The sequence below is a fragment of the Rhea americana genome, unplaced genomic scaffold (genome assembly GCF_003343005.1).
Source record: "Rhea americana isolate MKP2758 unplaced genomic scaffold, rheAme1 scaffold_98, whole genome shotgun sequence".
Lineage (NCBI taxonomy): Eukaryota > Metazoa > Chordata > Aves > Rheiformes > Rheidae > Rhea > Rhea americana.
In genome coordinates this window covers 1449753-1474270 of record NW_028187177.1, presented here as the reverse complement: position 1 = coordinate 1474270, position 24518 = coordinate 1449753, and the positions used below count along the sequence as shown (strand labels likewise).

The 24518-nt window shown below is 34.8% G+C and overlaps 1 protein-coding gene across 4 annotated transcripts in view; it reads left to right on the top strand.

The window, feature by feature from the left end:
- Positions 1-24518, top strand: part of PHF6 (PHD finger protein 6) — a 35432-nt gene that overhangs the window by 9693 nt on the left and 1221 nt on the right. The window contains exons 1-11 of one of the 4 annotated variants that reach the window (XM_085325580.1): positions 7-143; positions 5145-5324; positions 5518-5619; positions 8533-8666; positions 8942-8985; positions 18499-18662; positions 18834-18977; positions 19975-20079; positions 20526-20659; positions 21287-21416; positions 21710-22958. In XM_085325580.1, the coding sequence (XP_085181706.1) occupies positions 5187-5324; positions 5518-5619; positions 8533-8666; positions 8942-8985; positions 18499-18662; positions 18834-18977; positions 19975-20079; positions 20526-20659; positions 21287-21416 (1095 nt within the window). In that variant the 5' untranslated portion in view covers positions 7-143; positions 5145-5186 and the 3' untranslated portion in view covers positions 21710-22958. Of the gene's footprint in view, positions 1-6; positions 144-5144; positions 5325-5517; positions 5620-8532; positions 8667-8941; positions 8986-18495; positions 18663-18833; positions 18978-19974; positions 20080-20525; positions 20660-21286; positions 21417-21709; positions 22959-24518 lie in introns of those variants that run through there. The other 3 variants (XM_085325577.1, XM_085325578.1, XM_085325579.1) reach the window with 3 other exon arrangements.

Genomic DNA, 24518 nt, shown 5'->3' with positions numbered 1-24518 from the left:
GGCGGCGGCGGCGGCGCAGCGTCCCCTGCCCCGAATGAAAGGGAAGGTCCCGGCGAGCGAGCGGCCGTGAGCGACCGGCGGTGACGGGGGGTGGGGGTGTCCCCGAGCTGCTCCTCTCCCCGGCGCCGCGCCCGCCCGCACGGGTGAGTGACTGAGGGACCGGCCGAGTGCCCAGCCGCCTCTTTACCGCCCGCCCGGGGCAGGCACGGCTCCCCCGGCCCTGACGCCCCCCGACGCCCCCCGGCCGGGCCGCGCGCCCTGCTCTCTCCTCCCGTTGCCGGGCCACCGGCGGCCGCCCCTCCCCGGGCCGGGGCGAGCCGCCCGTCCGCCCTCGGGAGGGTCCCGGCGCCCCGCGCCCCCTCTTCAGGGGGCCCCTGCCCCCCGCTGCCGTTACCCGCCTCCTCGCGAGCGGCGGGCAGCGGCTCGCTCCGCCCGCCTCGGCCCACTCCCTCCTTCCCGGAGGATCCGCCCCCCCTTGTCTGCGAGTCCCGTTTCCCTCAAAATGTGGCGGGGAAGGGGGGCATCGCCCTCCCCGGGGATGCCCGGGTCCCGCCGAGTCCCCCTGGGTAGGCCTTCCGTGGGGGGAGGGGGTCAGGCCCCGCCGGTGGCTGCGGCGGGCCCCTGCCCGGCCTCCTCTCCCCAAAGCGGTGCCCTGCCTCACCGATCCCCCCCTGGAGAGGTGAGCATCGGAGATGCCTTTATCGGATCATCTTCTGCTCCCCGTGGGAGTATGTAAACTTTCCTGAAGATCGGTCTGTGCTGCCTGCCAGATCTTCCTTACCTCAGGCTCTTTTTGTGCAATTTTGAGTTACCTATTGTTTAGGGTTTCCAGGGCTGTTCCCCCACATACACCACCTTTGGTTCTCTTTTTCTAGGGAAGTTGCATGGAAAAGCCCCSATCCCGCTTTTATAGTGACTGTGATATACAGAACTAAGATTTCTGTGGGACTCATCACTTTGGGTTCTCAGCTACGTGCATACACAGGATCTTGGTTCCTTTTCCCTAACATTATCCCCTCGCTACTGCTACCACCAAATGATGTCCCCCAAAATAGGTGATTGACTCTGGGGAGAATAAATTACTTGAAAGTTCCTTGAACACAGAATCTGGAATCTCTAGTCATCTTGAAAAATATCTATGTAAATATTTTCTATAGATTTTCCTGTCCTTGTCCAAACCACTTTAACACATTTAAGTTTTTTTTTAGGTTCGTATATTTCTTTTGAGAGGTTTATTTGGATGTCTGAGATCTTCACATAAATTTTAAGTCCTAGATAATTTTTTAATATAATTCAGTAAGCATATAGGCTACATCAAAACAGGCTTTATGTCAGAAAGTACAGCATTTAGATTACTGTCCTTTGCTGGAAGTACAGACTTGGGCTTAACTTCTTTAAACAAACTGTAACTCTTGAAATGTATTCAAATGATAAACAGAAATTAGAATCCAGGTTACTTTCCCTTCCTGGATGCTGAGCAATATCTCTTAATACTAAGAAGCATTCTAATTTGCCTGAGAGTCCTTGAGCTTGCATTTTTTCTTTGCATTTCCTAAGTTTGCTGTCTAGCACTCAGTAAAATCAGTATACAGTAAAACAAATTTAAATACAATAAAACATACTTTTAAAAGATAAAATAAAGATGTATTAGGGAAAGCACTATGTTGAATACTTCAGTGGACCTTAAGAAATATAAAYGCAAATGAATCAAAGATTTTGGGTGAAAAGTCACTGAATGAGTATCATCTGTTATTTTAAGGTAGGCATCACCTCCCATTTTTAGGCCAAGCACATGGAAYATGTATTTATATGTAATAAAATACCTATTTTGTAGTACACATGTTCCACTTTGTTAGAAATAATGCCTAATCTTTCTAGTCAGTGATTCCAAAGTACATCCCTTTCAGTGAATCAGTCTATAAAACTTTTTTCTCACAAAGCTCATATGCAAGGTTTCTGTCAAGAATGTATTTAAACACAATTTTAAAAATCCCATTTGTTGTTWAGCTTTTTAAACGTAGAAAACAGAAATACTGAGATGTTTTTAAGTTGCACTGCTTTTCTTGTTCCTGTGAAATGTAGCTTGATACTTAGCAAAGTGGATTAATTGCTCTTAGATTTTACTGTAGCAATGGGAAAAAAGATTTTGAGTGTTTACCTTCAGAATTCTGGGTCTGTGATACAGCTGCATATCTTGTTTCATCTTTCTCAGAAAAAAAGATATTTTAAAGCGGCAGAGTAAGACATGGATTTCAGCACAAAGAAATGCGATCCCAATAATGTCAGAATAATGTTTTCTGACATTTATGAGAAATCAAACATAATTTAGAGATAAGTCTCTGAAAAAAATGCTTCTGAAATGTTTTCTGATACTCATTTTTTTCTACAGTCTTTAGGAATATATAAATAATGGTAATAATGATACAGGAAAGACAAATGCAAAGAATGCAGTACTGGAAAGAAAACTTTTATATATATCTTAAAAACTTTTCAGAGTAAACATTTTARTATGTATTTCCTTTCTGGCCAACTCTGCTGTTTTTTGGTTTGTTTGTAGTTTGAATATTTTTCAAGTGTTAAATTATTTATAATTGAATAATTATTTCAAAACAATTTTTGCTAATTTATTTTTTTATTACAACATGAACATGCATACATCAAGTAAATATTAGTATTGTTTTTAACCTTAATGTGAGCCTTAAAATCTAATTATGCAWAAGTATTTCACAAAGTGAGGTTATGTCAGATGTACATGCTATGATGATGTACTTTCTCAGGTGTCTGTTTAAGTGTACTATCAAGCATGAGACTGAGGTCAGTTAACTGCAATCAGCTATGATAAGATTCTTGATAATCTTKTTTCTTCCAAATTTACTGTTCTTATAAGTTAAAGATGAAATGAGGAACTTAAATTTTTGTGTGTTTTATAAATCATTTGCATTTTCTAAAATACGAATTTGCTAGTGATAGTAGCTCTAGCTACTATAAGTAGCCACAAAATTCTGTAACAGTCATATCCAGTATTTCTTATTATGAGAAAAGATTCCTGCTAAGTCAGTAAAAGCTGTGCATGTATGTTCAAGGAAATCCCTGATCTTCCTGTTAAGAGCTATTATCATTGCTGTCAAAATAGTTAGTGATAATATAATCTGAATATAAAAAAATAGTTTACAGAAGGAATGCGCTGTTAATACAGGTAGACCCAAATGAGTGTGTGTGTGTATGTATCAAATTATCTTTATTAYGGAATATTTCTAACCCATCACTTTGTGATTTATATTCTTGTGATTTATGCTATTGAATGTCTGAAAACAAGAAATCTTTTTGTAATATTCTTTCCTACTGTTCTTTTGTAGGTCTTTTTCCTGCTTCCAAGTCTTACTTAAGTTTTTAAAATTTGAAGAACATTTGAAAGTCTTTGTTTCCTTCTTTCTAAAACCAAAATTTTTTTTCTTACTCAAAAAGGGATTACAGGATTGTCTGATTTTTTTTTTTTTTTTTTTTTTGAAGACTACAGTAGAGTAATTCTTTTGTGTTTAATACTTAAGGACTCTCTATCGCCACTGCAAAAGGGTGTGACTAGTTTATCCAGATTGGCACATTTTTTGTGCAAATCAGCAAGATCTGAAATCTATGCATTCTTCTTATGAGTATGCGTCATCAGCTGGTAAACTGCTTTGAGCTGATAAAAGAAAGTGAATGAAGCTCTTGATAAAGCAAAAGCAATAGATACAGGATAGACATTTTTTGATGTATGAATTTTGTAGTTAACATAGCAAGACGAACACTTAAAAATTCAGTCTGTTAAAATTGTGAAAATAGGAAAGTGAGAATTTAAAAGGATTGTTGTTAACGAAAGTATGTGTCAGCAGAAACTTAACATTGCTCTACTTTCTATTATAAAAATAGTTATATTAGTATTATGAGAGTCTGACTGCACTTAGAAGCAAGCAGATTTGACTTTACAAATTTCAAAAGTCATGCATTTTCATGCAAATAGCCATTGTAATGCAATCCAGATGTATTGCACATCTGCTTTTCAAGAGAAATATCAGACTGTATGGTGGCTTTTCTAATTTAGATGGGAGTCTATTGTAGGCAAAGGTGGAGGAGGCTATTTTTATTGCATTGTGGTCTATTCTGTGCAACAGTAAGGCTCATTTCTAAAGTAAAAAGCTGTAAGCAATCTGTTTGAAGAAGTCAGTGTTCGTTAATATAGACTAGGTTATGTTTGTATGGTATTTTTTGAGAGCTATAGGAGCAAATGAACACAGACTGCTGCTTCAAGAAGCATATGTACTTGTTAGGTATTTTCATTTCTGAACTTGCAATGTGTCTCTTTTTACTGGGTTGGAGATACATTTTAAAATGTGTTGCTGATAATACATTAAAAGTATGTGATTCATATTGAGTTTAATCTTAATTTACTCTAGGTGAGAATAGCAACTGTCAGGTGCTTACTACTAGTATGATACTGCTAAATCAGCTGTAAGTCTTGAAAACATTTCCGTTGCAGCATGTTAGTCATAGATCCTTCTAAAATTTTGTTCTTAATGCTGCTTGACTAGCCACAGCRTACCTATATAATAGCTAAAATGATAACATTTTATCTTTTCATCTCATAGAGGTAGTTACTCATCTGCAGTATTACTTTGAGTTTTTAAATTCAAAACCTGTTCTAGATGCTAAGCTGGACACCTGGGGTTTTGGGGGGTTTGTTTTTGAAGCAGTTCAGTAGCTTCGATTTTATTACATGCAGAGGTAGTGCACTTTTTACACAYAGCTTTGCTGTTATAAGTAATTGCTAGAAATAGGATGAAAGCAATGCAGTATTTTTTTCCAACAGAGTCCTAATGATTGCTGTAGCTGTTACATTTTCCATTTATTTCTTGCTGTTCCTCTCTCTAAGTTTTATATTAGTCTTCAAACTTTTTGCTTAAAAGGCTAATGCTGCTTGTTGATACAGTTTCATTAAGATTTGGGAGAATACTGTCTCTGCTGGGTGCATGTTTATTTGGGTGTATTGTACTAGTGTAAACAGGCAAAGAGGGAGAGATCATTTTTAGTAAAATATATTACATTTATAGAACTGTAAACTAAATTGCGTTTTGTTAACATTTTGATTGCAACTTTTGTTTCTGTAGCATTGAGAGGATTCAGGTGGCATTCTAAGGTCACTTAAAATCATGACAAGCTCAGTTGGACAGAAAAAAGTCTCTTCAAGACAAAGGAAGTGTGGTTTTTGTAGATCTAATAAAGATAATGAATGTGGACAATTATTGATGTCAGAAAACCAGAAGGTGGCAGCACATCACAAGTGTATGGTAAGTAACTCATAGGAAAAAGGAGATGAATGTAGTGAACTACTAGAAGACTACAAACAAATGAAAAATTCAGTCAGCTGTGGCATTGCACAAGTGAATAACCACTCTTATTTGAAATGTTTCTGGTTTTCAAATATGTAAATATTCTATATTACTTATACCCGTAAAATAAGTTTTGTTTTTACGATTTTAGCTGTTTTCATCTGCACTGGTATCTTCACATACTGATAATGAGAGTCTTGGTGGATTCTCTATTGAAGATATTCAGAAAGAAATAAAAAGAGGCACTAAACTGGTAAGTCTCCTTTTTTGGCCTTGGAAAATGGAAGACAATATTTTCTTCTAAGAAGTTTACCATGGAATTGTTCAGTGTATAATCATATTTTTTTWAAAAAAGTATTGCATTTGCTCTAAGCCAATGGAGAACTTACAGATGTTAAAGTAAAATTGGTTTAGAACTGAACTGTTGTTCGTTTAAATGGAAATACTGGATTTTTTTATATGTAGCCCTAAATGTTTCTAACCTGGTAGTTACTATTTACTATTTTCTGCTAGATTTCAGAATGAACCCCACATTCTAGGACCTAGTGAAGGTAATATTGGGCCTTTAGCAATATTTGACTTTGCTGCCAAACTCTGGTTTTAACTGCCAAAAACACTTTTATTGCTTCCTTTTATACTGAATTAAGAGAGGGCTCTGTGAATGCAGACATCTTTAGTCTTACAATGCTAGTTACAGCTCCAACAAATTTGTGAGAATYGAGCAGCAATGACTGTTTTAAGTGTTTACTGGTTCTTGGACTAAGAGTAGCCCTAAATATAATTATATAGCTACAATTATATGATGATAGTTCAGTATTTCATACAGTATTTTGTTTGAATCTTTTTCCATACATGAAACTTGATTGGCTCTACTTACCTAAAGCATAAAGAAAAAAACTGTTTGCACATCATGCACTTTGTGATTAGGAACTTAAAACAAACATGGTAGCAAATGGAACTACTCAAACTTTTTGATGCTTGTCTCTCTCAAATGGTTTTTAAAAGTTACTTATTTTTATGTTGTTGGTGGTTTCTTTCTTTGTGATTCTGAATCCTTTTTTGTGTTCTTCCWCTGATGCCACAGACAGTTATGTTCTTGGAGCCTACTAGCTGTAGGTGTTAGCTTTAACTGGATCCAGGTTTTGTGCAAAAACTTAAACAATTTAATAGATTTGGAGTCCTGAGATGTTTCCCGTTTAGAGGGAATTTACAGGACAATTTTAAGTCTTAATTTAGGTTTGTTGTTTTATCTGGGAACACACTGAGGAAAAAGCTTTGTGTGGTCTATCAGCTTAAGTAGGTATAGTGATAGGTTGTACTAAATTTGTCTGCTGACAGATTTTTACATAGCTTCCCTCCTTTACTAAGTGTACTGAAAGTTGAAGCTTGTTCCATAAATTGGCTGATAAGTAGAACGTTTTTGATGTTAGTAAGTTTATGATTGAGAAAATTTGGTGTATTTGAACCTTAATAGGCCAGTAATAACAACTCATTAAATCTAAACATTTGTGAATACAGTGCATTTAAATCATTATTATTTCTGTTAGCTGTACGTTTTTTAAGAGCTTTTCTATTTTGCAGCTTGTCAGACTTCACATGTACCTGATATACCTTGAAAATTAATCTGTTGATGGTGACTATTTGGAGAGTGAGACTTGTCCCACTGTGATAAATGTTTTCTTACTACTGGGAAGCACAGACCACAAAATTAGTATAAAAATTCTTGTGGTCTGTTTTGTTCACACGGATGCATCTTGGTGTTCCTGAAGATAGTTTCCTACTTTTAGTCAATTCTCTGCTTAAAAATAAGGAATTACTAACTAAAATTGAATGGATTGATATAATTTTAACCCTAGTCTTTTATAAGTAGCTTTAATCAGCCATTATTATATATTAAATCATAATGTGTAACAAAATTGTGGGATGAAATAGTCATCCAAATTAGATAAGAACTAGGAAACTATGTGACTATGCCATTTCTGAGTTTGCAGARGAGTAAACGTAGATGATTGAAGGCTTCGACATTTTTACTGTTTAGTTAACTTCATTAAAATTGAAGAACTGAATAAATGCTGTATTACAGAACTTTAATGCTGCATTTATTTGAGATATTTGAGACTAACGAGAAGAACTTACCTAAGCTAGAGAGTCAAGTAATGTGGTGGGCAGAAAGCTTATTCCACAGAGAGAGATGTAGGGAATATCTTGCATTGCACATTTATGCTTAAGGGTTTGGAATTAACTGTAATCTTTCAAGGGCGAGAAGGGAAGAGGGGGAGATACAGACGCAAAGCTTTGGTTGTCTTTGGAGGGAAAGTGTTGAGATTTGGGAGTAATATATCTGTAGAGAAAAATATTGCGATAATATCAGTATTTAATTTTCTAATACAGTGTGAGAAGGGCAGTGAGCAATTTAGAAGCATGATAGATGGTAAATACTAAACAAGAAGGTGAGTCTAGTATGAGAAGGATACATTCTTAGAAGAGTAGAGCAACAGGTTCACATTTAACCTTTTCTGCCATGTAAGTTTAAAAGTGAAATTGAATATAATTGAAAGAAATTTATTATATCTAACCAATGTTTCACTGAAGTGAGTCCTTTGGAAATGATTTAAAGAAATAGCTGCATGGAAAAAGGAGGGAAAGTTCACTGCTGAATCTAAAATAAATTTGCAAATTGTCAGTATTTCTAACTCTGCAAGATTCATTGCCAGCAGGAGGTCCTTTTTTTTCCTCGTACTTTCATAATGTAATTCAGAATTAATGAGGTACAGTTTGTGATTTCAACTTTTCTGAAATGGCTGGCATAAACATACTSTCCTTGGGGGCAGGGTGTTTAGGTGAACAGTTATGTCACTTCCGTCAAACATACCATATTCCACAAAAGTAAATTACTTATTTTCTTCACTGAATGATAATTAAGGTATGATGATTATTGTACTGTTGCATAATTGCAGCAAATAYGCCCTTGCTTTTAAAATTTATGAAGAAAAACACCGGAAAGCAGGAAGAGTGGAAGAAAGACAGTATGTTACTCAATATGAGTAACRGTACTCCTGTCCATAGCTCCATTTGTTTTGATACCAGGAGTGGTTACTATGTTATTTTTAAATACAGAAATATTAAAGCAACAGTAACAGGAATTGTGGTTTCTCTTTCTTCACAGATGTGCTCCCTGTGCCATTGTCCCGGAGCAACCATTGGCTGTGATGTGAAAACATGTCACAAGACATATCACTACTACTGTGCTTTGCATGATAAAGCTCAGATAAGAGAGAAACCCTCACAAGGCATTTACATGTAACTATTATTTATTTACTGTATTTTTTTATTTCTATTTCACATTCTTTGTAAAAACACCTTTGGAATCTTAAAAACTGTTGCAAAACAATTCTAATGATGATCGTGTCGTTCAATATAGTGATGTGCTAGAAAAGCGCGTTTTCACTGCAAAATTTGTATATCAGTGAGTCTTACAAGTGGGAGAAAAATGTACTGGCATTTAAATTTAAAAGATGAGTAAATAACCTGTGAATCGTGACTGACTTGACAGTTTTCAACTACTTTGTTTATAGGATTTTATGTCGAAAACACAAGAAAACTACGCATAACTCTGAAGGTAAAATTATTCAATATAAACTTTTCCCATTATAGAAAGATACTTTGGTTAAATTTAGTGTTTTTTTTCCTAGAAAATATAAATGTTTTCAGTAAAAATTAGAGGTACTTTTCAGAAATAATGAGTTTGAAAGCCCATCTCATTTCTGTATTTTCTCTAAAAAAAAATTATTGATAGAGGTGGAAAAAAMCTCAGAACCTAAATTTTAGGATATTCTAAAGATTTGGTGTTCTGTCAAAACAGACTGTGTAGAAGTAATGCGTTCCCTTTTGGGAAGAAGCAGGCTTATATTTGCAGTTAAATATTCACGTCTAAGATGCATTAATTTTATCAGGTAGAAGCTTTTTTTTTGCCATTTCTAACATTACTACACATTCACTACTTTTTTTGAACTGTTACATACAGTTTTAGCTCTCCAATTAAGAAGGATCCAATATTAAATAAAAAGGTTTATGATCATATCACTAATTTTTGATAAGCAAAAAGAGCTGTATGCATACATTAATGGAAGCTGTTTCTCTCTGCAGAGGAGAGTAGTGAAATATGCGAGAAGTGATATGCACAAAAGTAGATAAATTGTGTGGTCTGTTAAAATTCCAAACTAGTTGCACAATTGTGTGTGTATGTGTGTTTTTTTTATCCTTTTTCCTACTATATCTGAGTTTGGATAAATGAACAGTTGTTTAACTTTGCCAACTTCCAACTGAAATTTCATCATAAATTGAAGTGGTGAGGAGTACATTACTCTTTCTTTTAGTGAAGATTAAATTTCCAAAGTTATTTCTCTATTTTTCTATCAAATATATRCTTGAGGCAATATATTACTTATTTATGCTATTGATAGATATATAGAKGTTAAGATTTGGATTTTACTTCAGTATTCAAAAAGATGCAAAGGAAGTAGAAAATTGTGTGTATGGTGTTTTTTAATCTATTACAATCTTTTAATCTATTATAATCTATTAGTTACACTTAAATACTATGGTATGCTTTGTGTAAAACATTCTCTGTTCTGACTTTGCTGGCACTAGGTTTAAACAAGCAAAGCAGTACAGATGTTAAAATAGGGCCATATTATCTTGTAGTTTAGGGCTTTGTTCGTTTTTGGTTTTGTTTTGTTTGTAAACAGAAACAGAATATGGAAGGACACTTGAGTCCAGAGAAAGAGATGTAAACTTTAACTGTCGCTTAGAAATAATGTGGTATTCACAAGTGGCTTGCAGTGTTTTAATGTCTGCTGAAAATATGCCGCTAATTCTGTGTGGAGCTCAATGCCAATATAGACTTCTGTTTCTGCAGAGGCTTCTTTGCAGGATCTGAGCTTGGGCTTTTTCTTTATGAGTTTTCAGCAACCATTACTACCAATTCTACAACATCATCCTCTAATAACAGAGGCTTTTAAATTTTATGTGACATCTGTCTGAAAGGACATGGAAAAAATAGCTACAAAAGTATAGTGACCTTTTTTTTCCTAAAATTCACTGATGACAGTTTTTTAAACACTGAACCAGAGTCATTCAAAGAGACTCTCAGACTGAAGAAAAGAAATAACATCAACCCCCAAAAAAGAAAGAAAAAGCAACAAAAGTCAAAGAACTCAATAGTATCTTGTTTAATTTTGCACTCAGATTTAATTAAAATACCTTGTTCTGTGACACTTTTACATTTTTATAAATCTGTGCAGTTATACTTCAAATTTCAGTTTTCTGAGTTTGTTTAATATTTGCTTGAGATTTTAACCCAATTCTTTCACAAATAATATGTTCTCTTTTTTTAGTCCATACAGTTTAGGGAACTTACTATAGCTATCATTACTTAGTCGTGGATTTGATAATGACAGAGGCTGACACTCTTATGTTAGACCTCCATTCTATTAAAAAGGAAAAAAAAACATTGTATCTCTCTTCTGGAAATGACTTAATAACATTGTATAGCAATGATATTTGGCTACATTGAAAGCTAATTACCTTTGGAAGATAAAGTTATGTCTATAAAGGAAAAGATACAGGATGGTTTTCATAGTTTAAGAAGGGACTTTGGAGGATTTGTTCCGTGATGTTTAAATGCTAAAGTTTGTTTAGTGAAGTGGTAACTGGAAGATGTGAGATAATAAGATAGGTCAGAAAAGTTTTGTGTATGCGTTTTACTGGCTTGCTTCTTGTGGAAGATGCGAATATCAAAGAGGAATGTAAACATGTACGGTGTACAGGTGGTGTATCAAACCAGGAAAGACTTGTAGAAAAGAGTGAACAGACTAGCCAAGGGTACTAGACACTAACATAGCAGCTTTTGTTCTCTTTTGTTTTTGGATGTTCATGAATCTTTGCTCTCAGAAGTGATTTTGTGCCGAAATACTTAAAGCTAATCCGTGATATCTCACTCTGTGTAGATCACAGAGGCACTAGAATTGTCAGTCTTTTTTTGAAGAAAACTTACTGCTTCTGCTCTGGAATGCTGTTTTTTTTTCTCAGTCTGTTTGGAACATCTGTATTTTTATCTTTTGTTCTCTGTATCTGAATTTAATTGTTGCAGTGCAAATCTTTTTTTATTACATCACTTCTGTTAGTGGATGGTAGAAGAATTTTTAAGTGTTTGTGGTTTGGTGCAGTCAAGAACAGTTTGTTTTCTGTTAACAATACAGCCACATTATTGGAAATTTTTCCTTCCCTTCCTTAGAAAACAGGTGCTTTTTTGCATCCTTGTTCAAATCTGAGATCTGGCTAGTGTACCTTTTGTTAGAAGTTCTAGTTAACAAAAAAAAAAAAACAGTTTATAAGTGAGTATAATTTCATGAAACTGTGCAGAGAATCCAGAAGAAGGACCTATGTTGAAATTAGTTACCTATTTTAAACCTAATAAAAAGGACCTCTTAAATGTTGTTGCTCTCATGAAGTTCAAGTGGAGAAAATACATCAGGCTAAGTATCTCCCTACTCATCAAGACAAAATTAATGAGTGATAAGGGTTCATGTCCTTTTAGTTGACGGGAATTGCTGAAGTGTCTTCTGTTTTCTTTGAATAAAAAAACCATTACATTTGGTGGCTTGGTAGTCAGCTTTTGCACTCATTCTCTATTTCAGCCAGTAGTCATTTTTTTCTAATTTATCTGTATGGCCTAGCTTTCAGGTGACATAGACTATCAAAGCGAATTGAATTTCTCCTGTTTGTTCCATTTTGTGTGTGTGTGTGTGTATAAAATTCAGACTAATTCTAATATGCTGTGTTCTCACTGACTAGAAAAAGAACAGTAAAAGTGAGGTACTCTAATGCTTTGTACTAGACTTTGGCTATTAACAAATTTGAAGATACCTGTTCAGAGGAGCAGACTGAGTTGTTGAAAGTTTGATGTCTAGATTTTTTGTCTTGCTGCTTACAAAGCTTACTCAAAMTAATCTGACCTGAACTTCAAGTAATAGTTTAATTCATAGTCTATGTAAGCCCTCTAAATTTTCATACCTAACAGGTTTTAGGAATTGGTACTAGTACATTGAGACTACCATAGCTTTCTGTTAGTTTAATTACTATTCATTTTGGCACAATCGCGTGTATTCTTTTTGAAGAGTAGAATATTGTTGAACTCAGATTTTGGAACTATTTATTGGAATTTATTCCAATGTATTGGAAATAATTGTTGAGAAAATTTAAATTTTGGTATCCTTCAGTTCCTTGCAGGTGAGGCTGCCCTGCCCTTTCTATGATTACAGTTAATTGAGCTGATCAGAAATAGTTTAATATAAGCTAAGAAAAGAATATGGCATCTTACTGTTCTGTTACATCTGTTACATACTAATATAATGAAGAATAATGAAGACAGCCATATGACTGTATCTGTTGTTAATGTTCAAAACAGATGCTTGGGAACTGTGGGGTCAGGAAAAAAAAGGGTCCATAATTGTGGTTGTAGTTGTACTCAAAGCCCTAGGGAACTATTTTTCTGTAATGGAAATAAGAATGTTCCCCCTCTCAGCATTCTTTTTATCTCATTCTTCAGAGCAAATGTGAAATTTGTTCCTCTCATATTGCTCAGTAGTTTGAGTCAGGATAATATTTCTCCAGAAGACCTATTTAGAGATGCTGCAATCTCTGTCAWACCACTTACTTTTTCAAAGCTCTGTTTAAGCCAGAGATTGGCAGGAAAAACATCGAAAACACATCGGCATTGTGATTAGGCAACATCCTGATTCATCTTAGGATGCTTTAATCGGTGTTTCTTCATAGTTGTATTTTCTTTAACACTTTTGTAATCGTAGGTATGCGTAGCATTGTGTACACTAATGCAGTAAGGTGTAAAAGTTTCCGTAACATCACCATTCTGTCATTTGACTTCTGCTGGTGGATGGCTGCAAATTCTTTCTAGGCTCCAATAACTCAGATCCTTCTTGTTTTCCGTCTTCTGGAGAATGCTGCTATGARTATGGTATCCAATACAATGTTAGCACAAAAACAGTTGCTCCAGTCAGTAAGTTAGTAACCTTGTATACAGTCCATTATAGACTAAATAGGTATTTTGAGAAAGCATCACARTGGTGTTTTCTTAAGGAAAAACACAGCTAAAGGAAAAGAAAGAAATCTAAAAGTAGTGTGGTCAGTGTTTTATACTATCTGAGGAGCTACCCTGTGGTGTTTAAATTATAATTCTGCTTCCTATCTAGGCAAGACATTATCCAAATAGTAACTTGGTCAGCTAACTGAAAAGATTTATCAGACCACTAGTCATAAGTTCTCTGATTATGTAGATAAACTAAATGTTTTGATTCTCTTTGATCTTTGCAAACAATTATTTGCTTTAAAAAGCATTTAGATTGTATGATTATGCAGGATCATTTTATTCGTTTTCTATGTTGTGCACTTAACTAAAGAAATAATTCCAAGTACTTTATACTATAGGTACTATCCAGTCAAAAATAGCTTTTGTACAGGTGTCATTAGTTTGCTGAGATGTCTAGTACTTTTGAAAGCGAATTAATAACTGGACCTAGGRGGCGATTTATTTTTTCTCTCCACTCTTACTTTTTCTATTTTAGATATATTTCATGCAACTTAGTCTTTTTTCATTTTCAAAAAGAAAAGGAAAGTCTAAAAATTACATTCAGAATTTTGATCTTTAATTTCACGTAGCTTTCTGATATAAGCTACTGTTTCATGATCTGTTTACCTGATTCTATATTTGTTTGCAACTGTTTTTATGCAAATCTGATTCTTATTATTGCTTATAAATGGATTCACATTTTCATTATTGACTACCAGAGCAGTAAGGCTTTTAGATTTTATGCCATTTCTTTTCAATTTAAAATAATTTTGTTGACACATGTAGTTTATTATTTTTCAGTCATATTTTAAGGACATCTTACTTTAACATGTTGAAGTGCTTTCTTTTTTCTTTCTTYCTCTGTTAAATTCTATTTCTAGTTTAAATTCTAGTAAGGTTGATTTTGTTGTTTTCTTTTATCTCAAATGCACTGTAAAAACTTTAAAAAATGTGTGTCTGAATGTATCTAAATATATATAGATAGATAGATTTAGATTTAGATTTATGTAATAATATGTCTAAGCTGCTTCCACATTCTACATTTTGGCTTCTTTTTGTGTATAGTCTTACTTGCAAATGTATTTTGACAATCAGTTTTGGTTATTATCTTCCTCATACAGACTTAAGCTTCTTTGTTTCTGATTCACTTAGTCCATTGTTTAAGGTAATGCAGGAGGTAGATACAGCAAGCAATATAAGCTTTTATTTTACACATCTTCTTTTTATTTGTTGTTTCACCACCTTTAAATCACTTCTTTGTATTATTTTGCTTTAACTTAGCTTTTGGGAAAAGGTGATTCCATATATATTTGAAGCTGATACAATAAAAAATAGGTTGTTGATGTCTAAACCTTTTCTGTGCCAAGAGTTATTTTTAAACAGCAAAAGATCTTGAGATCCTTTTCCTTGTAGTCATGATCGAAGGAGAATTTTTAGATTTCTGTCTGAACCTGGTGTTTCCCTGTTACCAGTTTATATAATATAAAATTTTGCTCATCATCTTTTTGTGGTACTTTGTACTGCTTATAGGTTTCTAAAATGCAGATGTGAGGCTTGTTGTTGTTCGTCTTTCTGCTCATCTGAATTTATTGCATCATGTTCCTAGGTGCTTTCAGAAATGTAGAATGTCTCCTCTTGATTTGCTACTCACACTTTACAAAAGTGTATTGCATATTAAGCTTGATTTTTTAGAGACAGCATTTAGGCACTTTTGAAGAAAGCTCATAAGATACCTCCTTTGAAGAGTTTAGATAAAGGTATATTGAGAATATTGTGGTGATTAAAAAAAAATGTAGTAAATGGGATATGGGATGGGACAGGTGAAGAATATTTAGGTAATGTTAGGAGATTCAGAGTATGGGTGGTATCCATGATAAATCTTCATCTGGTCAGGGAGGAGTTGAACAACTTTTTGTGTTTTCCTTAGTTCAAGCTGACATGAGAAGTTGGAAACACTCAACCATCAGATGCCAGGGAAACAGGGTAAGCTTGGCAGTGGGTTTGAGGGGAGGGATAGGGCACAAACCATAATGTATATTAAATAGTAAAGACCACTCAAGGCAGGTGTGTTTAAAACCTGGTTACAATCTCTTTCTTCTGGTTCACAATTCTGTTAAAAAAGAGGTATTGATCTTGCAGATAGGTGTGGTAGTGCAGATCCTCACATCTCAGTGGTGTTAATCTGTAGGTCCATGTCACTAGAAGTATGAAGATCTAAATCTGCAAGGAGTTCTATTTCCTTTAATGAAAGGGTGATGTAGCATCTGGATTTCAATGAACTCTGAACTTTAATGGACGTACTAGTTTTGAGGACAGAAAAGGGGTCCTTTGAGGAAAGCTGTGTAATCTTGATGCTTTTTTTATCTTGCACTGAAACAATCTTTAAAAAATGTGGTCTATTTCCTTTTTATATCTTAAATATTCTAACAATGATAGAATTGCAATAGTACTTAAGAACTTATTCTATAAGGAGGCTGTGACATTTCTTAGGAAAAATTGGCTTTCCTCRCATGTTGATTTTTTGCAATTATGATTTATTTTCAACCTTGGAAGTGTGGTTGCAGAAGGTTCAGAATTTGCCTTAGTGTTATTTAGAAAATAAGGATGGACTAAGGTGGAAAGCATTATGGTTGACGGAATTAGTGAGGAACTTTAGGGGGGGGATAAAAAAAAAAAAGGAACATAGGTGAATGGACCACAGTATGCTTCATTAAATATAGTAGGCAAATGCATGAAATGATTTGTGAAGGAATATTTTTTACTTCTCGCATAATGATGTTATTTAAACATTATATACCTTAATTTTATAATCGCTTTTTTTAAACTACATGAGCTGTCTATTATTCCTGTAAATGTAAAAGTAGAGACAAAGACTGGAAGATTTTTTTTAATACATTAGTGAAAAGTTCACTTACATGATGAGAGACAGGATGAAATAGAATTACTTTATTTGAAAGACCTTCTCAGGTTATGGTAAATTTTTTTTATGTGATCTGAGAGGTATGATAATTAAGTTAAATAATCTTGTTTGGGAAATTTAGCAAGTTTTRTTAAATAATTAGTTTAGATAGTAAACTATGAGAAGAAGTTGTAAAATGTGTTGTTTCACTGGATAATCCATGTCGTCATATATTTTATTTTTTCAGAGTAAGGTAAATGATGATGCTTTTGTCATCTGATTAGGAAACAACAGTGTATATATATTGAAGCGTAGTAGTGTTATGGCAGATAGACTTCTGTACTTTAGTAGAATGTTGAGAAAATGTGTCTATGGCTGATGAGCTTGGCATTTTAACCCAAAATAATTTGCAGATTTGTATGAATTCCTTAGCTTCTCAAATTTTTGCCTCTTTCTAACCATACGACTGGTGATGCTTTGGGGGAATTGTATTTCAGTATAACCTGTCACGATGCATTTGGATTAGTTTTTTCTTCTTCAATAATAAATATGCAAGAAGCTGTAGTTCTTTCAGGGATTACCAACAGATATGATAGACTAAGCTTAATAGGACACACTTGTATGCCAGAGCCTCCAGCCTGTGGTTCAGTTATCTTCTACTAAATGTTGATAGCAGTGGAATATAGTCAACGCTGTGATTTCACTTTTCTGCAGTTGATTCATTGTTGATCCTGAGGTTAGAATAAATGTGATTTGATTTTTATGTGATACTATAGATAATGAAAAGACAGTGTATCTCAGTGAAGCAGCTTTATTCTCGAAACAAGATGCCTTGCCTGGATGCTGAGACCAAGATATCATGGTGATAAGTGCCCTACCAAGGCTGTAATAATAGAATTGTTAAATGTTTTATTGATTTATGAAGTAGATGGTCCAGACCTTCGGATTAGTATATTCATTCATTTTGGSGCTCATGTTGATGTTTATGGTTTGGATTTTGAGAAGTAATTTCTTTGGCAGTGTGCGTGCATGTTTCCTTGAACGGGTCCCCTGAATTTATGGCTTTTCTTTCTTTCTTTTTTCTTAATATATCAAAAGAAGAAAAAGACTATTCGTGTGAGCAGGTGATGATAAGGAAAGTTGTTAGCAAATGAATACAGCAGAGCTGGTTGTTCAGTATTGAATATAAATTCATTCGATCATAGTGGAAACAACCTTGAGAAGTTTGCAGAGTTGGTCTGTATTAACTGCGTAGTTTTGAGTAATCGAAAGGACAGACTAGAATACTGGACTCTAGCATTATGTAGCAATTCAGCAATTGGACTGGCATTTTCAAAGGTGCTTGTCAGACCTATTTGATATATCTGTGTTAAAACTATACATGTCTATAGTCATAATGGGCTATAAATATTTTAAGCCTTTTATCTGTAATGGTGTCAATGTCAAAAAAGCATGATTTTTCATGATCTGACAGATATCTTTAGCAGTAGATGTGAAAATACACTGTCACTAAAGTGAAATCGTTTCAAAAAGGCAAAAGGTATTTCAGTTTTAAAACTTGATGTTAATGTTATAGCCAAAATGAGTGATTTTTTTTATAAGTCAAAAGACTTTGGTAAATAAAATGAGGAGAGAGGACACGTTAAGAAACACCAGCATAACGTCAAGTGCAATTTACAGTGAGGGACTGCCCCTTAATAATAAATAAATAGAAGCTCATTTCATTTGTAGAAGACATTTTTTGTTGTTGTTGCTGTTTCAGTGTAGTTTAAATGAGACTTATTTCCAGTGGAGATGAATACATGTATCTGAGGACACATTTTGGCACTGTAAGAAGTTGTAAGAAATGTTAAACCTATTGTGTTTGATTATATTGTTAAGATGCAGAATTGTGTGATATGTAAATAAAAGAAAATAATGTTTTCAGGATCTGCAGTTGCATATTTGTGATTTCCATTTTTTGATGGAAAAAATCACTTTTTATTTCTGAGCAAAATACAGAATTTTTTTTTCTTGTCTGTTTTTTGCTTTTTTTGTGTAATTTTTTGAGAATGTTATTTGATGATGTTTTCTAACTTCTAAAGCAGATTTAGAAGAAAGTATCAATGAACATGAGTTGGAGCCTTCACCTCCCAAAGGAAAAAGGAGGGGTCGTAAGGGAAAGCCAAGAAAAACAAATTTGAAAGGGCAAACAGAAGACACTAGATCCACGTCTTCACATGGCACAGATGAAATAGAAAGCAGTTCCTATGTAAGCAGTAAATATGCTAAACTTCTTAGAAGAAAGAATTGCATATATCTTCTCTGCAATTTTATTAAAATTTACATTTGTCTGAGCCTCCAGCTGGTGGCCACAGGCTTTTAAAATTACAGCCTTATTTGTAACCCAGCAGTATATTTTAGTAAAATGTTTTTCTTTCAGAGAGACAGGTCTCCCCACAGAAGCAGCCCCAGTGATACAAAACCTAAATGTGGATTCTGTCATGCAGGTGAAGAAGAAAATGAAGCTAGAGGAAAGCTTCATATATTTAATGCCAAAAAGGCTGCAGCACACTATAAGTGCATGGTGAGTAACAGTATTTTGTTAATCAATCTATTAAGTGAATTTTCTCTGAATTGCTTTTTTTTAGATTYTATTATAGTACTCTCACATGTAATTATGCGTTAATATAGTCTGTGTGCGGACGAGCTCTTTTAGTGCTGAAGTGTTGTGAAGTGAGCAATTCATTTATTTTCACTGCAGGCAACATGGATAAAAGTTGACGATGTGCTAAGAGATGGAATTAGTTCAGAGACTGTTTAGCTTATTAAAAATGCACCTTAGCATCTAAATGCATAGACAATATTTAAAAAGGAAAGCACAAACTGAAAGAATCCACTCCAAAAATGAAATACTAATATCTTTACTCCACAGGCATTCAGACAAAATCCAGGAGGAATCAATGAATTTCATCAGTTTTCTGACCACTGGATTCAGGCCATGGCAGTCAAGTGTAGAGTAGGAAATGGAAGTTCTGAAAACACTTTGACTTTAGATGGTCACATTTAGAGAATTATTAGCTTGAAAAAATCTGCGGATTTCAATGAACTTGAGTAGATAGCACTCTTTCACATAATTAATTCTGTGGATGAAGCAGGGCTTTAAAGAACAAACTTAGTGGTTTCTGTTGTACCTCAAAATGAGTAAGTAGTCCTGGCAATCTGTGGAATATTAATACAAATGTCTTTCGATAGCGAGCCTCATTAAACAGAGCTGGTGCATACCAGCAACCTGGGAGCCTTAGAGTGTTCGTAGCCATTTTGTGTACCTGAGCTTCAGTTTTAGGACGGATATACAAGGATGCTGATGGTAGTGATAATCCTTAGTGCTCCATGATCATCTCTATGCGYTCTTTAGGGATGTTGATTTGGGCTGTGACATGAAGCTTGAATTATGCTAAAGGACATCCTGTCTGAGATAACTGAGTACTGCACATCCCCTTCTGTTACTTCTGCACATAAAGCTTCTTGTAATCGCATGTTTGTGACCTTCTGAAACTATTTTGGACTTGCTTGTTTTACAGTTGTTCTCTTCTGGCACTGTCCAGCTAACAACGACGTCAAGGGCAGAGTTTGGTGATTTTGATATTAAAACTGTACTTCAAGAAATCAAGAGAGGAAAAAGAATGGTATGTATCGGCAGTGTGTGATTTGTTACTGGTTCTGCTAAGATAGCTATAGTTCTGCCTCCTTTCCTTTGTGAATCAAGCCTTTTCATTTGTTTCCTAACACAAAATTTAAATGTATTGTTAATTTTGGAACAGGTAGCTAGATAGGAATCATCTTAAACTTCAGGAGCAATAAAATATTTCTTTGAAATGTGACGATATGTGCAATGATATAGCTATYTTTAAYGTGATAGGCATGTAAATTCTAGTTYTTGTTCTTTAATAGATTAGTATTATATGGTGTCTGTTTTACAATACCTTTGGTTAACTTTTTATTGCAGAGATGATCTGTCAGATAAATTATTGTTCTAAAAGGGTAATCATAAACCTGATGAACATTAAACTGACTGTTAACAGACAAAAGATTGAAAGGCTGAACAGTGCGATTCTTCTCTTTCCTCTAACAGAAATGCACACTTTGCAGCCAGCCTGGTGCTACTATTGGGTGTGAAATTAAAGCCTGCATCAAAACATACCATTACCACTGTGGAGTAGAAGACAAAGCTAAATACATTGAGAACATGTCACGAGGAATTTATAAGTAAGGACCTATGTAATTCTTGAGTCTACTCTGACGTTTTTCTGCCCAACTTTGACTAGTCAAGTGTATTATATAAAAAAAATTAATACTATTCCGGTTAGAATGATGTTTTAAAATACCTGTTGACTCTGCAGAATATTTGTTAACTACAAATTTCTGTAGTAGTCACAAAGTAATGTGAGAATTAAGATAAAAAATGAATCGAAGGATATTTCCCCCCTTGATTAAACCATAATTTACACTGCTGAGACCGCACGTAATCAACATTGATTCCTCCATACGGATTAATTTTGTAGCTCATTTTTGTTCTTTTGGACATCAGAACTCTCCATTACTGCTGTCCTCTGTTAGTGACCTGGCTGCAGCTGAAGTTACTAGTGGTGGTGTGCCCACAAGAGGGCATTCTCTGAGCAATGTAGTAGCAGTTCTTGAAAACTGGAATTACCACTTTGATGTTCTGTTGTCTTTATTTTAACCTTATTTTCTTTCTCATTTTAACTGATGTTTGACTAAAACCCGCGAATAAGTTGAGAGTTACCTGTAGAACATCATAAAACTAATTGAGAAGAGAGTTTGTTTTGAAGATATTTTCAGTAAAAAGACTCACTTTTTCTTCTATTGTCTTAGACTCTATTGTAAAAACCATAGTGGAAATGATGAAAGAGATGAAGAGGATGAAGAAAGAGAAAGCAAAAGCCGTGGAAAATCAGGCTCTGACCATAATGACATTCCTCAGCAGCAGCTCAATGGAAACTAGGTATGGAAGTTTCTCCTGACAGATCTGTTACTGAGACTGAAACGCAATACACATTTAATGTAGTTTATTACAGTAAAGTATTTAAATCTAGTGTATGCAGATAAGTACTTTTTATTGGCATACTGTAGAAAAATGGGGAGGATTTATTGTTTTTTAAATCCAGCTGACTTTGTAATAGTGTAAGAAGGGAGGCCCTCATTTCTTGTTGCTAAATATAGATGTAATGTCAGAGCTGCTAAATGCTTTTCTGTATGATTTTAAATTTACTGTTGTTTTCATCATTTTTTAAACAGGTTCAAGGGACAGAGTTATAGAACTGGGAATGGCTAAGACATCATAACTACTAATTCTTTTAAATTGTTTTCTAAAATCAGAAAAGGGTTAGTAACTTTTTACTACCCAACTCTGTTAGAAATTTCATTGAACTGCCTGAAACGTTCATGTGTGTGAGCCTTCAGTAAGTGGCAGAGTTTTACATGTCAATATTATGTAGTTTGTAGTCTGCAGTGTCTGGAAAAAAAGAAACACTATATAAATGATATGTAATATGTACAGTGTCAAAAGTTAAGGCAGACATTGAAATGAAGTAAGATCTATATTTCTGGACTGAATAAAAACCTTAAGATTTGGAATGTGTAAGTTGTTTAGTGGATTCATGCAATGAGGGAAGGTCTTAGCTAGTTTAATTAACAACGTGGACAAGKTCATGGTGGCAACAAGCTGGTACTTTGTGAATTTTACATTTTCTTCATATACAAATTATGGAGGCTATACATGGGAAAACCGCTCTCTGTTTTTGCTTGCAAAGCACACAGTAGAAAAAGACTTGGTGTGCACCGAAGCACGCTTGAACATTTCAGGTTGTTCCTGTTGTGATTGCTCATTCCGCCCAGCATTGTTTGCGGGAGATTTACTTGAGCAGCTGTTGGTTCTGAGCTGTGAGCTGTAGAACTTATGCCAAAGGGCTGTAGTTCATTCTTTCCCCGATAACTCACCTTTCTGTGTCCATGATTTACCAAGAACACTTCACTAAGTGTGATAAAAAGCTTAAAAGAGAAATGTTTGGACCCTGCAACCCAATCTCTTACTTCAGAGTTACAGTGCTAACTCACTATGGAATTTAGCCACCATATCTGACGTCCATACCTCAAGTGTTCTGTGTTGTGTGGAACACTTCATGTTTGTCCAGAATGCATAGAGGTCCCATATTCTGTAAGAAGAACGAGGAAACAGCCTTTGTTCTTAGATTGGTATTTATTTTTTAATCTTATGACCACTATATGAAAAACTTTGCTTATCATTTTTATTACTTGAGTGATTTTTTTTCTATCAAGTCAGCAATCATGTCATGGAATTCTACTTGCTAGAGTTTGATTATTCCCTAGCGGAACATCAATCTAGTTTATACCAAACCTAACAGATCAGTCCTCTGACTGCTTTCAAAACACCTTGGCGTTTAGCTAATGGCTATTAGCGCCTCAGTTGGTCTGTTAAAGCATGTTCTCAGACTTTTCTTAAATAAAACCAAAAAAAAAAAAAAAAGAGCCTAGCCCACAAGCTTGTCTGTTGCTATCACATCACATTGTTTGTTTAGGGGTTTTGACTTGTTTAACTCTGAACTCCCAACAAAACTTCTGGATTTGAAGAAAGGAAATGAGCAAAATAGTGATTTAACTATARTCTGCTACAGTTCTTCTGTGATGGGTATTGCAAAAACAGTTCATTTGTAATTTGAGTTTCTGTAGCGTTTTTTACTTGTATTTTTTTTAAATTTAACGTGTGTCATTGTCTTCTTATGCATTCCCTTAATGTCTTGAGGGACTCAATTACTGTATATTAGAGTTTCTAACATTTTACTTGTTAGAATTCAATCTGTTTGCTTTCCTGGGGAATAATGCAGTTTTGGAAAGAAATATTGCTGTGTACAGATACATTCAGTTACTTCTCTAAACATGATGCCATTGATCATTTTTATTTTGTATTTGTAACTTTCAAAATTAAAAGTGTGACTTGAATTGCAAAGACAGATCGATTATTGAAATTGTCTATCAAGGTGTTTATTTCTTCTAGAATATGAACATTTTTCAGCCACTCAGAACAGTTTTAGAATGCAAAATAACATCTTTCAATGTTGAAATTGCTTATAGGTTTTGTGCCTCAGACATGGCTCTCCCATGGAATAAAGGCACTTTGCAGCTACTGTATTTTTAACTAAGATTGGATGACAAATACATGGGGTAGAACTGCCAGCATACTAATTGTATTTGAGACTGAGTGCTAAATCATATTGTCAGTTGCTTAATCTGTTATTCAGTCTGATTCATCTGATGTAAAATAATGTATGCCATTCCATGCCACTGAGAACCAGAACAGTACTTTACCTTTGGGTAGCGGAAGACTAAGTGGCTGGTTTACCTGTTACCTCTTTGTGCTGATACAGCCTGACTAAACTGTCATTAATTACTGGGAACTGAAAGTCAAAAGCAAAAGTCTTTGTTTTGAGCCTCAAATTTGTCATAACTGACTTCAACCTGTCATGTATGCTGGGTAAAAGTGCCTTAAAATGTAAAAAATGTATTTATATGTTCCCAAGTAGCATCACCTGCTGGGGAGTAATTCTGTTGTGGTGTTAATATTTAGAAGAAATGTACCTCAGCAGTGTATTTACTGTACATCTCTTATGTCCTTAATTGTAGTTTTAAAAAGCATGACAATGTATGATAGGTATACAATATCTACATCTTTTTTTTAAAGACAAAATACTGCCATTGCTGTCTTTTTATGCATATTTTAGCTTTGAATTTCAGATTGTCTGGGTGTTTTGGGGGGTTTATTTGTTTTATTTTTCTTTTTTTAAAGCAATGTAATTTTTGCAAGAATATATTGAAGGTTATTCTGGAGCATCCACTGCCTTCCCAGAAATGTTAGAAGTAATGAAAGTGCTCTATAGGTGATATAGGAATGTTTAAATTAGCTAGTTAAATTAATAAAGTCTATTTGTTCCTGGGATTTTTTTTTAATAGACACCTTCTGCTTTCATCTCACAATCAGAAAACTTTCTTGATTTTAAGAGAACTTGTCATATGAAACTGACTTTTTTTT